This window comes from Gymnodraco acuticeps, unplaced genomic scaffold (assembly GCF_902827175.1).
Source record: "Gymnodraco acuticeps unplaced genomic scaffold, fGymAcu1.1, whole genome shotgun sequence".
In the NCBI taxonomy this organism is placed as follows: Eukaryota; Metazoa; Chordata; class Actinopteri; order Perciformes; family Bathydraconidae; genus Gymnodraco; species Gymnodraco acuticeps.
Window position 1 is genome coordinate 1,815,519 of NW_022989974.1, and position 17,919 is coordinate 1,833,437.

At 39.7% G+C, this 17,919-nt stretch overlaps 1 protein-coding gene and 1 long non-coding RNA gene across 3 annotated transcripts in view; one reads left to right on the forward strand and one right to left on the reverse strand.

Annotated features, from left to right (window-relative positions):
• LOC117543007 (acid-sensing ion channel 1-like) overlaps positions 1–15,111 on the forward strand; it is a 54,973-nt gene extending 39,862 nt beyond the window's left edge. Inside the window, exons 3-10 of the mRNA XM_034210983.1 lie at positions 9,096–9,246; positions 10,080–10,207; positions 10,840–10,990; positions 11,081–11,137; positions 11,416–11,569; positions 11,653–11,744; positions 11,837–11,916; positions 12,387–15,111. Of these exons, the coding sequence (XP_034066874.1) occupies positions 9,096–9,246; positions 10,080–10,207; positions 10,840–10,990; positions 11,081–11,137; positions 11,416–11,569; positions 11,653–11,744; positions 11,837–11,916; positions 12,387–12,509 (936 nt within the window). The 3' untranslated portion in view covers positions 12,510–15,111. The remainder of the gene's footprint in view (positions 1–9,095; positions 9,247–10,079; positions 10,208–10,839; positions 10,991–11,080; positions 11,138–11,415; positions 11,570–11,652; positions 11,745–11,836; positions 11,917–12,386) is intronic.
• On the reverse strand, positions 5,693–6,574 carry LOC117543008. 2 transcript variants are annotated; one of them, XR_004568517.1, is made up of 3 exons: positions 6,495–6,574; positions 6,072–6,234; positions 5,693–5,713 (listed from the first exon to the last, which is right to left on the reverse strand). It is a non-coding gene; the product is annotated as an uncharacterized LOC117543008 (long non-coding RNA). The 2 variants fall into 2 exon arrangements; XR_004568516.1 differs by lacking the exon at positions 5,693–5,713 and adding an exon at positions 5,953–5,972 and having other exon boundaries at positions 6,495–6,555.
• Positions 15,112–17,919: the final 2,808 nt, after the last annotated feature.

The window sequence follows — 17,919 nt, forward strand, 5'->3', positions numbered from 1 at the left end:
GTAATTGATTTATCTAAAATTGCTTTTGATGTGAGTTGCCAAGCATTGGAGATCTGGGGTGTTTCTCAATGTCGAGGACGCTTGCTTGGTAGCACATGTCTTCCGAGTCACTTGCTTCAGAAGCAAGGCAAGAACCCATCCTAGCCTTGGAAAACGAAGAATTGTGGAACAGGCTAACAGGTGTGCAGGTGTGCGTCATATGAGAGGCCCCGCCTTAAATGGAGCGCGATTTCCGCCAAAGATTTGGAAATTGGTCCGTGCGCAAAGCATTGTGGGGATTTTAAGACCGCGGAGTCTACACATGTGTAGCCTCCAAATTTCTCGCTACGAAGTACGCCGGTGTCAGTACCAGATATGTTCGGCCTACCAAATATGTTCGGGTGTATTTCCGTCGCATCCGTCATCCGTCATATCCGTCATATACTCACCTCCCTCTGCTCCCAGCGCTATGCTGCCACACACCGGCCGTCTGCGGAACTGCAGCCGGAGGAACTCGGTACAGCTTGTTATGTGTGTGTACTTAATTATTTACAATTAAAAAATATATATATTCTGCGTTACTTTAGCCAACACTTTTATAATATATAAGCCTGATCATGTCGTTGAAAGCAAGTACAGATGTTCTCCCTTTTCCACAGTTCTGTGTGAACTTCATCTAAGGTAGATGCTTTGCTTCTGCACCAGTTTAGCAGAAGTCTGTTTTGTAAGACTGGTTTTGTTGCAGTCTGTTCATGCTATGTGTTTCTTGCGTAAGACTATATACACACGGAACACATGTATTACAGGGCTGTACCCAGTGTGCTTCATAAAACATTTTTGAAGCTTATTTTTTTTAAATTAAGCCGTTTCCATGTTATAACAGCATCTCGTTAAATCAATATCGGAAACAATAATTGTCTTTTTGTGGTTATTTAAATGTAATTTATGGTGCTATTAGAGTGCTTATAGACTGACCCGTTAATACAGATGCCCCCCCCCCCCCCCCCCCCCTTTGTGTGCGGTGAGCTGGAGAGAAGGCAGTCTATTTATTTTGGTGAAAAAACAACCCCTAACATATATGGATTGAATCAGAATATTGTGTTGGATCAAAACATATTGTACATTTTGAGAATTCTTACATCTATTACAATACATTTTGAGCTTTGGACAATGTTTGGATCAAACGAGCCAGAAACAACCTTAAGCAGCCACCACTGGAATATTATTGCAGTAATATCATAATACTAGTAGCCTTATATTAGTGTAGCCTAATATTGATCGACAAATATTTAGAAATAAATCTGGTCCTGCCTGCCTCATCGCACTATGCCCTGCTGCATTACCATGTATAGTATTTACATTCATAATGATCCTTTTTTGTTGCAGAGCTTTAGAGGCTTTAAGAGACGAACTGTCAATGATGCCAACTTGGCGACCTACAAACTAGATATAGCAATCTTGGAGCTATTGCGGCTAGCTACTTTCATTGGAAAGAGTCTCTAATTTTTTGTATGTATATATTTCATATATCCATCCCAAGCTTACCTACCCAACTGAATGAATTCACACATTCAAGTAAATAGAAAGACAGCACAGCATTCAAGTGTTTATTGAGAATTTGAACTTCAACGTTAATGGAAAAAGCTCCAAACTTTTCTCTACAGCCCTTAGTATCAAGAAATCCTTCTAGTTCCTTTTACATGTGGATAGGAAAACAGCACAGATTGTTCAGAATATATGAGGAAGCCATCAGGGAAGCAGCATGACCCAAGGCAGGACTGCAGAGACAGGTTCAGCCACGACCCGAAGTCCACGACCCGAAGTCCACGACGGGCAGCGTCCGGGAAAACCAAACTTGAAGGTAAGATATCAAATGATGATCTTCATTAATTGCAGTGACAATTTAGTCTATTCTGACATTTGTTTGTGTGAGTTAATCTTTACCTATGATATCTGGTTGCAGAAGGGACTGCAATAGCCTGGATGTTGGTCATCAGAGTAGATGCCCTGCAATTCTCCTCTTTTACCTTTCCCAACATATCCTATGAATAGAAAAAGAAAATATTGTAATTGAATCACACTAGGACCACAACACACTAAATATGTAATGACACATAAACATTATTATCCAGAATAAGAAGTCTACCTGGTTTGCAGTTTTTGTAAGGCTCCAAGCATCCACGGCAGGTGTCAATGGTGTACATGACGTTGAAATCCTGCTTGTATGAAGCAGAGAACAAACTCCATGTAGCAACACCTGTGTAAAACAAGCATTTCAATAGAGCCATTAAAAATATGCATAGACACCACAGCTGTCGTATACTGCTGCACCTTCACTGAATCACTTACTCTCAAGCCAGCGAAAGTGGGCCCCTCTTCTGAAAGACACAGTGGACATTGTGTCTCTGAAGGTGGTACACACTAGAGTGAGTGATGAGTACGCTTTGTCACCTTCCTGGAGAACCACTTCCATCAGAAGGTCCGAGAGAAGACAGTTTGGCAGCTGTGAAGTATTGGTCAGACTAGATCAAACATATTTAACAACACATTGACTAGACTGTTGCCAGCACAATCGAAATACCAAGATTCTTTGGGCTTCAGGTAGCAAAAAGACACATTTTTAATATTAATGTTGAATATATCACACACATTTTTCTTATGTTTTGTTATTCTTCTCCTTGAGGTAAAAAACAGCTATCAATAAAGTTAAAAAAAGCAGTGAGACATAATAGTTGGAAATTCTGCCGTGATCACAGGTCGTTTTTAAACAAAAAACAGTTACTGCTTCACTGAAAAGATATTACCTCCAATATGAAGCACATGTCGGACTTTTGAAACTGGACCTTTGAAGGAAAATATAAGGTGTGGGTCATGTGATTGTTTAATTACATGTGTATACAATTATCAATATGTATGCATGTGTTAAATAATCTGGATCTGTCCGTGGCTATAAAAATCACATAATATCAGGATGAAAATGTAAATCAGTGTCAAAGAAACTGTTGTCTATAAAGTAACATTTAAAATGTATGATTTACCCTTCAATCTGGTACCGTTCCATGAGCATAATGCACCACCATTTCCGGATCTGTGCTATGTCCCGCTAAAAGAAAATGTAACAATAATAAAGTTGAAAATGAATGGAACCTCATCATTTGTCTACTCAATGTTAGCCCCCTCTTCCCCCTGAAATACTAACTCAGAGGATAAATACTGACCTCGGTAAACCAAAGTGGAGCATCTGTGCTGAAGTTGAGTGCATACTGTGAAAGGATAAAGATCTGTTAAGTTATGAGTTTCAAAAACTAACAAAACCCCTTAAAAAAAAGTGTCAAGGGAGGAATTTACCATCAGTATGAAGACACCACAGTCATTGCCCGTGGTTTGGTGAGGCAAACCCTGTAAGAATTTGGAATATAACAGTGATGTTCATGGTCAAATGGAAAATAAAGACATGTGAAAGCAGGTGTATGAGATGGTGGAGAAATGTACCTTGACGTCTCTGCCGAACTTTACTGTCCACTGACCTGGAGCAATGCGGTGCGCTAGGTCACTGTCAAAAGAAATGACAAGACATGGGAATTGATTTGGTGAAGGAACGCTATACTCAATATAATTCATGTTTTTGGATTTCCTTACATTGAACTATTGCATGCCTTAAAAGAGGAAAGTTATGAAAGCCACTGAACGGGGCTAAAATAAAACAAACAAAAATACGTTTACCAGCCTCTGAACAAAGCTGAACTTGAAAACAACCTTTGAACAAGGCTTATAACAAAATGAACATTATAATTCATAGCATCCTGTTGCAGACTCTTTTTCTTTTGGTTCCACTAAGGACACTCCAGACTTTGTGGAAATGGAGATATATTATAAATGAATTTGATCAGATTCAGACCCCTGGTCTACAAGATGGTTACTGCAGTATTAGAATACTATAAACTATTTAGAACTCCCATACAAGCCACAGAACGGTGGGGGTAATCATGTTACAAAAACCTAAATATGTCCTTGTAGGAATTGTCCCCAAAGCCATCTGGCTTAAGAGGGTCGAGCAAATATAACTCTCTCTTTGCTGGCTTGATCACCTGTCAACCATTGACAAAATAGCTGAAATTAGACATAATCAAACACCAGAAGAAAACCACACAGCACAACTTATGTTCATTTTGTACATGCTGGTGAGATCATTTGGAACAGACTCACGCAAAGCAAATAGTGATCTGCCTTTCCTTGCTGCCGACTCCAGGCAGGGATGAAAACCATGTCCTTGGTGGCCAATTGGTCAGCCTAGTATTTTAAACAAGGGATTTTAAGTTGCTGTATATCAATTTCAAGAAACATAGGTCTCAAGCAACAGGAACTTACTGGAAAACTGGCCAACGCGTCAGCTGTTTTGGACTTCCAGGTAGGAACCACATACATATCCACGATGTATATATCTTTGCCCTATATTGATAGTTTTTCAAAAAAAATGAAATCTTCATAGAAGTATGTTCAACAACAAGAGACAACCACACTTCACGAGATTGGAGTTTCACCACTAAACAGCTATTTAGAAAATATGTGTTATTCAAAAGAAAAAAGCAGGCCAATGATGTCTGTTGAAAACCGTACATGTCTTTGGGTGGCTTCTTGTACCATCTTCAGGCACGTGTTTCCAATCTGAAACAGTAACAACAGTAAGTTACCTGTGCCATTTATTTGAGACAAGATGAAGTTGGGAGGAAAGCTCAAGTATACCTACATTTGACTCCATGCACTGAGGAAGACCCAGGCTCCAAAAGTCCTCTCTGGTCAGGCACACATCACCCTCCTTCACAATGACCTCTGCTCCAGGCCTATTGTGGTCTAGCACATAGCTGAGCTGCAAATAACAGATTGCAAAACATACTTCAAGCCAATAGAAAACATAGAAAAATTAAAATCAAAACAATGCACCTCCATCACTGTGCATGAAGTAAACATATATCTACCAGCTTGTCTTGAATCGGATGTAGATCCTTTGCGTATTTCGCACCAGAGAGGGCATACTGGTGGTCAGCAACAGACCCCTCCGAATCCAACTTCGGTTCAGCTGTTATTAGATAGACACAAAATAAACAGTATTATTGAAGTACCACACATGAAGTATACCTAAAATGTGTCCTTGTATTGATAATCAAAATACCTCTCAACATAGGCCTGCTAAAGGGCTTCAGCTGAGACACATTCACACTCCGTCTCAGCTGAGCTCCTGTTGAGCTCAACAGGGTTGCCACACCCTTGTTGGTGATTGAGGAAACCACATAAGGGCCAAACCAGTTGCACTCCAGTTTTCCACCTTTTCGGCCCTCCTTCCTCTTATTCGCTCTTAGGACCTCATCTCCAACGTTAATCAGGAAAGATTTCACATTCTTTCCCTTGCGTTTTTCAAAAGAGATTTTCTGTCTCTGTTGTGCTATTTGGATGTTCTGGTAAATCTGAGAAAGATATGTAACAGTTATCATTTACAGTCCTTAACATACGCTTGCATTTTTTAGGAGTTATTATGTTTTAAATATTGCCATTTTATTCTCACCTTCGAGTGCAAATCTGCAATGGTTGCAGCCTTTGCCTCAAGCTGCTGTTCTGCCTCATCAGCAGGCACCAAAACAGAGGTATCATCCCTGTCATTGACTGTAGCATTTATAACACCCGGGACGCGAGGGTGCCTCCCAAACTGGGCAAAATAGGGCGTGCACTTGGTTGACCTCTGAAAGCATACAAATTCCTTTTAGTATCTCTGTTGAGTATTGTTTCCATCTGCATTTGTTACAACATTGTACCTGCTTTGAGGTGTTAATGCTCGCCACAATGCCCCTCAGATGTAAATTCTGGTCCTCTCCACAGTACTTTGCAAGTGCTTTTTTTATGTTTTGGTTTGTACGCTCATCTTGGCCATTGCACTGGGGATGGTACGCTGAAGTGATGCAGTGTTTTACACCCAGTGCATCGAAAACACCACGGTTGACCTGCAGATGGTTTAGTGTACACCGATTACCAAATTACCTGAAAAATCGTATTACATTGTTACACATAACACTTACACTGTATTAGATAGATTATTGTACCTCATTGACAAATTCCCGTCCTTGGTCGGTAATGATCTTCTCGACAAGACCGAAATCGAGAAGAATATTTACAATCTTTTTTGAGACCTCAACAGCTGTTTTGTGGTAGAGCGTTTTTGCTACCACCCACTTCGTGAACAGATCAGTCGCTGTTAGAATGTATCTGCAATATAAAATGCAGAATGTTGTAAATACATACAGAATCACTGTAAATGATTTCCTTTCTTTTGAAACCAGATTCTTCACGTTTAGAACCTTTAAAGGAGGTTACACATGCTTCAGCCCATCATGATAGTACCTTTTGCCCTTAGCAGTGGAGGGAAGTGGGCCAATGAGATCCACACATGTCTCACTCTGTTTCAATGTACACATACAACACATTTCTGTAGATCAATAATCAGTCAGTCAGTCAAAAACTCCCACCCATTTCTTCACGTCCTCCCGCATAGTGGACCAGTGGTACGTTGCCAAAACCTTCTCGGTGGTGCGCCTTCTCCCTGCATGACCTCCGGAACCCAGGTTATCATGGCACTCCTTCAGGACATTGATAATTTGGTCCTTGGTGCACACAACCATCCTCTCATTGTCCTTGTATGTGTAGTACAAATCTCCAGCTGGCACAACAGGAACAACAAAACAATCATTTAGACATGTGTAGAGATGACATTATGACTAAAAGCTGTTCAAGAAATCCAGTGGCAAATGTGGTTTAGACGTAACAACTACAGTAATGTAAAGTGTGTATAAAAAGAAAAAGGAGAAACAAGCTGTGGAGTCCTTGCGATTTACTGAAAAATGTTGGAATTGCAATATGATAAACCATTAGAGGTATGATCACTTTTGCACCAAAAAACACCATTAGATAAATAGATAGATAGATATATACTTTATTGATCCCTATAAGTAAAGGGATGTGATGATGTCACATGTACAGGGGGTTTATACCTCATAATAAAAACGTATGTTCGTGACTTAACCATGGTCTTATTCTGTTACTTACCTTTGATCAGGTATTGTTTGGATGCCCTCCGAATTAACGCCTTCCTTTTATCATGCTTTTCAGCGGCGATGGTGAGATTGTGGTAACCACCATTGAGCACGTACTGCTTTATCTCAGCATAAAAGCTCTCCATTTCTGTCATGAAAGTTAAAATGGTCGCGGTAATTATGGGGAAGCGGAGGGATCTAGATCGTTCACACATAACAAGCTGTACCGAGTTCCTCCGGCTGCAGTTCCGCAGACGGCCGGTGTGTGGCAGCATAGCGCTGGGAGCAGAGGGAGGTGAGTATATGACGGATATGACGGATGACGGATGCGACGGAAATACACCCGAACATATTTGGTAGGCCGAACATATCTGGTACTGACACCGGCCTCGGTAGAATTCTAAGTATGCTGGACATTGGAACAGTCCTTCGGCGGCACTCGATGACGTAGTATGCTTGAAATAGTGGCTCTGGAGCAGCCTTCCTCGACATTGAGAAACACCCATTGACTGTGGAGATGTCTTCCCTAAGATATAATAAAAATAGATGGCACTTGCTCATAGCGCCCAAAAATGACATTTGAAAACTCTGCCGTAATGTATCTTTACAAATATCATGTCTGGAGATAATTTTATTTTGGTGATTTGAGCACCACAAGCTGGGTTCCATGTCGTTCCATTCTGTTCAAGAGAAGGCAGTCATATCTCAGACGGAGTAAACCAAACATCATAAGAGATAGAAGATTAGATTTTCCGTAAAAAGTTGGTCACATTAACATTTTCAGACTATCTCTCCTTGAGGGAATTCATAGTGTTGTACTCCATTGTTCACATCGAAAATAACAGAAATAGTTTCCTTTTGGAGATCTGGAGAGAGCAGTGCTGAGGCTTTCTCACATCCACACAGCTGGCTAATCACAGTGTGAAGTGGGTGTGAACGTTTGGTTGTTGGTGGGAAAGTTACAGAAATGGTCAGTCACCACAAAGGAGAAGGGAGGATGGGGGGGTTTAGTATACTGGTTCCTCAGGGTAAACTCACTTGTTAACGTGATACAAAAATGTCCTCTCAAAGACTGACTAACACCTACAGGTTTGTCAGAATGACTCTAAATGTGTGAACACATATTGTTTCCCGATTGCCGTGCATTTTATTTGCTCTTCTTGATGGATGTTTTTTTCCCCTCCTCCTATTGATGTGTTGCTCTTACTACCAGCAGTCTCTCGCTGACTGTACATGATATATGGCCGAAGTGTTGAAATTTCCCCTGGCAGGACCAAACTCATTCTCAACAATTACTTGGTTGGTTTGTTGTTGCTAATCATAGATATGTCATTCTGTGCCATAACGCTGAACAATAGCCTGCTTCGAGCGATGGAAACTAAACTCTCAATTGTTCTCTCCCTCTCTCTCTTTCTGTCTCTTTCACTTTACGTCCCTACTCTCTGGAGCTCCCTGCTCTCCCCCTTATTCTCCCTGCATTGGTTATATGACTCTCACGACACTAAACGCTTTTAATGCAAGATGTACTCCTCACTAAAGAAAGCTGCATATGCATCAGTCTATTTACAGTCAATCAGCATCACGTTTTAAATGCTGTTTAAAGGTGTCCTGCTTTTGCTGATATCTCACACAGCTTTCAATCTAACATGAATGTCTTGGCTTTCCTTAAAAATTAACGCTACATTCTTCCCGATCGGGATGTGAGGCCTCCATGGTAACATCAGGTCCATTATAAAGTGACATGAAGCATGCGAGGGATTGTTAAATCACCGGGCTGACAGTCTCCATCACCTCACAGGGTTCATTGTGTAACTCACAGACCTCACAGGGAGTCCTCCTCTTTCCCCCTTCTTCCTTTTTCATTTTGGTCACACTCCTTCTCTCACTCCTGTCACACATCCTCTGATCCTCTTACACTATCTCTCCCGTACACACACATATCAGAAATGGAGTCAAACACTGACACCCAGTGGAAAAGCCTTGCTAAGAAACATTTTGCAGAGCTTATAAAAATAATGTTCCTCATGTGTCTCTCAGGTTTTCACTCGCTACGGGAAGTGCTACACCTTCAATGCCGGCGGTGATGGACGCACTCCCCTCTTCACCACCAAGGGGGGTATGGGTAATGGACTCGAGCTCATGCTGGACATCCAGCAGGATGAATACCTGCCTATCTGGGGTGAAACAGGTGAGGGCTGGTAGATCTGTGAGATCTGTAAGTGTTCGGGCAGATGTTTATACCCAAGAGTGTGAACTCATTAGTGGTAGATGAAGTATTCAGATCCTTGACTTTAGTAAAAGTAGTAATAAAACACTTTGAGCACCCCACTACAATTACAATTCCTACATTCAAACCTTGTGTAAAGTATGTGAGTATTTAGCGAAGTTAAACACTAGACTATCAAATGAGAAGAAGTCATTCTGCAAATGATTTTAACTCCTTTATCATTTATTGGATTGATAAATCTACAGCAATGCATCATATTTTATAAGTTGATCATATGTTAGTATCGTTGCTGTCCTGTGCAAAACACATAACTCTGAAATTCATGAAAAACTACCTTTTTTTAGCTTTGTGACCATGCATTTTCCTAATAATTCAAGGCAGTTTAAAAAGATATGTTTTATTTAGTAGCATTTTGATAGTAAATCGTGTTATGCTAAAGAAGTAGGAGCATTTTCTTTTCCCATAAAGGAACACTTGCTTATACTTAAGTTAATCAGAACATATTCAATTCAAAATCATTAAATTGGAGAGAAATGGTTATCACTGGACCGAAAGGCTATAAGCAGTCAAATGAAAAGTAATTAAAACTCTTAATGTAGGGGAGTAAGCAAATATAATACTTGAGATGAAGTAGACAAGTAACTAATTGCATCTAATGGGAAAATACTCAAGTACAGGACAAGAATATTACACTTACTGACTTACATGAAGTTACATTTATCCACTCTAACTCTGCTAAGTGTCTGGATTCATCAGTGACTAATTCTCCCCAAACATTGTTTGATTTCCTGCAGATGAGACTTCATTTGAAGCCGGGGTCAAAGTTCAGATCCACAGCCAGGACGAGCCGTCCTTCATCGACCAGCTCGGGTTTGGAGTGGCACCCGGGTTTCAGACGTTTGTGTCCTGCCAGGAACAGAGGGTACAAACTTAAAACTTCTTTACAAGTGGGATTTGTTTAATAGCTCTGCCCAACACCAGGTTTGTCTGAAAACCAGGGTGAGCTCCTGACCTCTCTCGTAATTTTGTTCCCAGTATAGCTTTGTTAACTTTAAAGAGGGAAATGTATTTATTTTATTTTATTTAGCAGTTTTATGTTTTTAATTGTACGACACGTTGTTCTATAAGTTACAGCGTCCCTTCTTTGATTCATGAATGTTTGATCAACCAGAATTATCCTTTAAAGTCATTTCAAAGCATTGATTAGATTTAGTTTTATTTTACTTGCTTGATTCATTCCAATTAAATGGCAGCAAACTGTTTTTTTCTTATTTGCTTTAATTTACTCTTCCACCCCTTCATATCAGGGTTTTAAAACAACAGATATACATAAAAGAGTATCATTAATACTATTTATTTTAATATAAAGTGTAGAAAATGATTATGTGTATAATTAGAGTTGTGTGTGTGTGTGTGTGTGTGTGTGTGTGTGTGTGTGTGTGTGTGTGTGTGTGTGTGTGTGTGTGTGTGTGTGTGTGTGTGTGTGTGTGTGTGTGTGTGTGTGTGTGTGTGTGTGTGTGTGTGTGTGTGTGTGTGTGTGTGTGTGTGTTGCAGCTGATATACCTCCCTCCTCCCTGGGGAGACTGTAAAGTGTCTGCGATGGATTCAGACTTCTTCGACAGTTACAGCATCACAGCCTGTCGCATCGACTGTGAGACACGATACCTGGTGGACAACTGCAACTGCCGCATGGTGCACATGCCTGGTAGGAACCTGCCTAATAATAATACAAAAATACTGCATGTACTTCAAAGAAAGGACATGTCACTAATGTGTTTTTTCCGTTTGGCTGCAGGTGACGCTCCCTACTGCACCCCCGAGCTGTACAAAGAATGTGCTGACCCAGCTCTCGGTAAGAAAAAGGCTTTGTCCACGTTTAATGTGAATATTTTAAGGAACCAATCAAAAACACACACACATCCCATGACATTTTGCATTTTACAATAACAAACTCGACAAAATGTGCTGCGGGTTTCTAGCCAGGGCTAATTTGCAACCCCTGTCCCTGGTTAGACTTTCTTTTACTGGTGATGTCATTGTTAACAAAAGTACATCTGATAAATGAAGTGCTTATTAAATAGGGAGGTCTGTTCAAAAGGTCAAACTGAGCTCTATTTTTTTTCTCTTCAGACTTCCTGGTGGAGAGAGACAACGACTTCTGTGTGTGTGAGACGCCGTGCAACATGACCAGATACAGCAAAGAGCTGTCCTTCGTCAAGATCCCCAGCAAGGCCTCCGCTAAATATCTGGCAAAGAAATACAACAAATCTGAGCAGTACATTAAGTGAGCATCAACAACCTGCATTTTGTGTGTGAAATGCAAACAATGCTCTCAAGTATAACCCTTTTTTTTGCTTTTCTTCACAGAGAGAATATTATGGTTTTGGACATCTTTTTTGAAGCCCTCAACTATGAAACCATTGAACAGAAGAAAGCTTATGAAGTGGCCGGACTGTTAGGTACATTTGTTTCTTTATACACTGAAGACAGATTCTCTTTCTGATGTTGATGTAGAGGATGTTTTTCATCCGCTTGCATCCTGTTATTCCAGGTGATATCGGCGGTCAGATGGGACTTTTCATCGGAGCAAGCATACTCACTATTCTGGAGATATTTGACTACCTTTATGAGGTGAGGCTTCTTCAGGAAATATATTACATTTAAATATATCCTGATGCATGTTAGTATTTACAAGATGCAGAGCTGTAGCTAGGACGCAAAGGTCTTGTATATATTTGTTCTGTGTTATAGCAGCTTTCAGGGAGCTAATACAAGTACATGTGGTTGTAATTTATGAGCAGATTCTACTAGTTTTAGAGCTTTTTGATATGAAAGAAATTGGCATTTAAAGGGTTACAATTCTGAAAATGAACAAATACTCAATGAAAGTGGAAAAGGCCTTTTTCATAATTTCATTGCGAAACTACAATTAAAAAGGTTTTTTGTAATATATATAATTGCAAGGTTAACAAAAAATGAGAAACCTTTCAATGTGCATTGTTGATAAATTACCTCAGCATTTGTCATATCTTTCTTTTCCTACAACCTTTGTTGAGCCCCTAAATACTGTAGGTGACCTGCTCTGTTTTTGACCCTTGCAGGTGATAAAGTACAAGTTGTGTCGCTGCTCTGATAAGAAGCACAAGCACAACAACAACAACAACGACCAGGGGACGGTGCTGAGCTTAGACGACGTCAAGTGTCACGTCAGTAACTTTCATTAGGCGGAGCCCCTGCACTCTCGTCTCGGAGCGGTTTTGTTGGACTTTGTTTGTTGCAGTTTTCCAGACTGCAGGATCAAACGGAGGGAAGTGTCTTAACTGTGCCTGGTTTGTTTATGAAGGGGATAAAGGCTGAAGAAAGGAGAAGCCACAGAGACAGCAGGACAGCAGAAAGCAGACATGTTGCATGGTCATCTGTAAACAGCTTCTCAAGACATAGTAACAGATACAGTACATGGGGGCATGAACTGAGCTCATATGTGTTCAGTGAATCATTAGATATCCCAGCTGTGTGGCGCTGTTTGTGGATTTGAAGGACTTTTTGTGAAATAATAGATGTGACAGGTGACAGGCTCACAAAATGTTATTATTTCAGTTTTTATGGGATTTGCATGTGAGGGCTTCACATTCTTTTCACTTTTTACCTTCAAATGTTCAATTATCGCTTTTGTTCTAGACTCTCCAACCAACTTTCCATTTTTATATTCCTTTCACCCAACCTCATCTTATAACCGACGTCTTCCCTTGTTAAAATCTGAGCGTTTTGCCTGTATACTGTACTACCTCATCTTGCAGGGTGTGACAGCGCCTTTAAGAATTGACAAGCCAAGCTAATTAATAATAAAAAAGGTTGTTTCCATGTTTAGAAATGAGCAGGTTGAAAAAACAATACATCTGGCCATACAGTGAGCCCACACAACCATAGCTGAGCAGCAGTCATAGGTCTTTTTATCAAAAAACATTTTGTCACATTAGGAAAAATAAAAGGTAAAAATAATGAAATTAATGATGGGTGATTTCCATTAAGCTGCTTCAGTTTCAGCGTCCTGTTATGTGCGAGTCGGCTCGCTATCAAACTGTCATGGCTAAATGTGGCACTTGAACAGAACAGAGCCATTGGTAATAGTTTGATAATAATAACAGCTCTGTTCTACCTGCAATGACAAGTCAAAATGTCTGTTGTGACAAAATTAAGGGACGATTACAAGATAAAAGAAAATGCTAGCATGTAGTGTGATGCAGCGGTATCTTAGTCTGCTAACTTAGCCACCATAAGCTAATGGTTATACCTGGTCAAATAAAGCTGTAGCAACAAAACCCATGTCATAGTGTACTAAACTAGATAAGGAATATTTGGGAAATATGCTTGATTGCTTTTTTGCTTAGAGTTTGATGATTGATACGACTTGTTTGCCAGTACCTGGCTAGCTTAGCACAAAGAGAGAAAACCGCTTTAAGTGATAACACAATCTGCCTACAGCACTTCTCAAGCTCACAAATTAATATATTTTAGAACATTTCTTTACAAATTCAGTTAAACACATTTTCTTTTACCCTTTAATAAAATTGTAGAGCCAGGCTAGCTGTTTTCATCTGTTGTCAGTCTTTTTGCTAAGCTAAGCTAACTGGCTCCTGACTGTGAGAGTGGTATCAATAATTTCATCCAACAGGCGCTTCATTCCCAAAATGTTGAACTTCTGCTTTAAAACTATTTAGCTAAAACAAGACATTTAACATGAAAAAGAGATGGGTGTGTATGCAGATACAAAATAAAAGTACACAAACCATATTATGAACAAATGTCTAAAGCTCTTCTCCATGTGGTGCTACAAACTGAAAGATCTGCCTTCAAATTTCCATTAAATGACAATCACTGTAAAAATATTTCCTGGCTAAAGTGCAAAACAGACATTAATTTAAGGGGGTGTCGGACATTTTATATATATTCTATATACAGTCTATGAGTTTTACACATAGAGGCTGTTTGTCATATGGCAAGATAAAAGTACTGAGTATATTATGTTGAATGTGTTTTGCTATCTTTTAGGGCTCTACATTGCACGTAGCATTGTACAGTATGGGTCTTAAACTGACAACATAATCGTGTGTGTGTGTGTGTGTGTGTGTGTGTGTGTGTGTGTGTGTGTGTGTGTGTGTGTGTGTGTGTGTGTGTGTGTGTGTGTGTGTGTGTGTGTGTGTGTGTGTGTGTGTGTGAACAAAGTTGCCTGATTTAGAAGCGGAAAAATAGGAATTGCTATTCAAACCACTGTATATCAGTTGGGCTGTAAACATGTCGTTGCATGTTTAAATCTATCTTTATTCTGACTCTGTTTACAAAGGTCAGACAACATTCTGTTGCAGTTAATCGACATACACTCATTCCCATTGAGCTCAATGTTATTCTTAACAGGAAATTGGAAGTGTTTACCAGTGTAGTGTAATTATTAAGCACAACCATGCCATTAACTATATTGTAAATACTGGATAATAATATAATTGTATTAGTCTGATCTATGAAATATTGTACTTGTTTTATTTCTTTAATATAGACTAGCTGTGTGTCTCTTTTCCTTTACATATGATTGTAGGTTTGATTATGAAAAGTATGTGTATCAATATATATGTATTACTCCTTTTTTGTTTGTGTTGCAACAGCGGCTTCTTCTGTGTTGAGTGGTTGTTTTCTAGCGTCTGCTGCATGAGGTCATGCATCTCAGTATAAGTCCACAGGCTGTCCTTCTTTTAGGTTTTGTTTTATATTTTGCCTCCATTTTTTATCTTGAGGTATGAATTTAATATTTCAGTCTGGTGTTGTAAAAATAAATAATGGACTTGAAGCAGTTATATTAAAGATAAAATGCTAACGTTACGTTTCTTTTATTCACTTAGGGTGTTCCGTGTGATCGTTTATATTCATTTCATTTCATTTCAAACCTTTATTTATACAGATAAATCCCAATGAGATCATTGATCTCTTTTTCAAGGGAGACCTGCTCAAGTAGTTCCACATGAAACATAAAAACATAAATAGAACAACAAAAGGACATCATAAAGCATCATTTACATAATTATCCACATAAACAGGTACCTATAGCTTCCGATTGAGTAGCATCCAACCGAGCTTTAAAAACATTTAGTGGCACCAGATTGTTCAGTTTCCATTTAATTTGCAGACTATTCCAAGACAGAGGAGCTGCGCATCTAAAAGCTGTCTTCCCTAAGACAGTCCTAGCAGTTGGCACATTTAATAAAACCACAGCATTCGATCACAGGCAGTAGCCACTTACAATTTTCCGTGAGATCAGGGAGCAGATATAAGATGGAAGTTTCCCTAACATGGCTTTGTATATAAAAATGTACCAGTGACTGAGCCTCCGTACAGTTAGTGAAAGCAAACCAGCCCTTGCATACAGGGTGCAGTGATGCGTTAATGCTTTACAGTTTGTCACAAATCTCAGTGCACTGTGATACGCAGCATCTAACTTGACCAGGCAATTAGCAGGTGCATTCATATAGATCAGATCACCATAGTCCAGCACAGGTAAAAAGGTCACAGTGACTAGCCTTTTCCTGGCCTCAAGCGAGAAACAGGACTTGTTCCTGTAGAAGAAACCTAGCCTAACCCTCAGCTTTTTAAGCAGGTTATTGACATGAAGTTTAAAAGTGAGACAATCATCAAGCCAGATACTTAGGTATTTGTAACAGGTAACCACTTCAAGTGTTATTCCTTGCGTAGTTACAATATCTAAAAGAGGCTCAGGTGTCTTTTTAGCTTTTGAAAAGAGCATTACCTTGGTTTTCTCAACATTTAAAAGAAGCTTTAGTTCAGAGAGCTGAGTCTGAATAATGTTAAAAACAGCCTGTAATTTAACACCAGCCTCCTTAATGGAGGGACCTGCACAGTACATCACGGTATCATCCGCATAAAAATGTAAGGTTGCTCCTTCGACATTTTCACCTAAACTATTGATATATATGGAGAATAAAAGTGGACCTAAAACAGAACCTTGAGGAACACCATTAGCAATGTTTAACCACTCAGAAGACAGCCCATCAAAGTGAACACATTGGGATCTTTCAGAGAGGTAGTTCACAAACCACCCTACTGCATGGCTGGACATGCGATGATCGACGGTATCAAACGCTTTTGAAAGGTCAATAAATAGAGCTGCACAACTCTGCTTATTATCTAAAATACTCGCCAAATCATTCACCACTTTCATTGTGGCAGTGATGGTGCAATGTTGCTTTCTGAAGCCTGACTGATGTTTAGACAGGATATCATTGTTACATAAAAACACCTTTACCTGTTCACTCACTAAGCGTTCAAGAACCTTAGCCAGAACTGACAACTTAGAGATTGGCCTATAGTTATTTAATAAGGTGGCCTCCCCTCCTTTTAGCAAAGGTAGGACATACGCTGACTTCCACAATTTTGGAATTGTGTTAGTGCTGAGGGAGAGGTTAAAAAGAGTAGTGAGAGGTGGAGCAATAAAATCTGCAGCTATCTTTAAAAAGAAAGGTTCTACGTTGTCCGGGCCAGCCGGTTTCTTAGGATCTAACTTGGTTAAAGCTTCACGAACAACATCAACAGTAAAAGGGGTAAAACTAAAAGGGTTTTCCAACACACGTTTTTCAGAGTCCCATACTGTAGTGTTCACAGAAGCAGAGTTAGTGACAGATTCAAACAGAGAGCCACAGGACACAAAATGCTCATTAAAGCAATTTAGCATAGTAGCCCTGTCTGATATAGTGCCAGCTGCTGTGGTAATGCACGGAGGTAGCTCATTACGGATATCGCCGGTGGATAACGATTTAATGGCTTTCCAACATTTTCCAGGATTATTCAGATTCTTTGTGGTTACTGACAGATAGTACTTTGATTTAGCACTTTTGATTTGCGATGTGAAGCTATTCCTTAGCTGCCTAAAACGCAGCCATTCTACCTCTGAGCCTGATTTCCTAGCCTTTGCCCAGGCCTTGTTTCTCTCATGAGAATTATCCTAGAAATATCTTTAATTTTAGGGGATATCATACAGATTTCCACTTCTTTATCATTTGCAGCATGGCAAGAGTCATGGCTCTGGGAAATGTGGTCGCTATAACACTTGTGTCACAACTGAATCATATTCACTTTTTTACCCAACTTTACCCAAAGAAATTCATGATTTCCAGACAATATCCCTGAATACTTTGGTGGTCCTCTGACTTCTTCTATCGCCACCATGACATTGACTTTTGACAATTTCAGGTTGAATTATAATAACCCTGATGATCCCTTTGCTTTTTATTTTGCACTATTATCAAATCAAAACTTATATTTGTCCAGAACAAATACTTTTAAGATATTCCCATGGCATAGCGACTGTTGCCGTATGAGAGTGAATTACTTCATGTGTCTAAGGCTGTAAGCCCACTTCCACTAAATATGCAGGATTTTGCTTGTGGAAACCAGACTGCTGAATCTGGAGTTTTGTTTCTTCCTGTTTGTCTTTTCTTCCAACTCTTATGCAACAAGTTCCCCTTTTGTTTGAGTCCTCCAGACCAAATAATTCCTCAGACAGTACACTTTCTATGATCGCTCTCATGATTTGTAATGTGCCGGCTATTAGGGAATATTTGCTTAGGTATT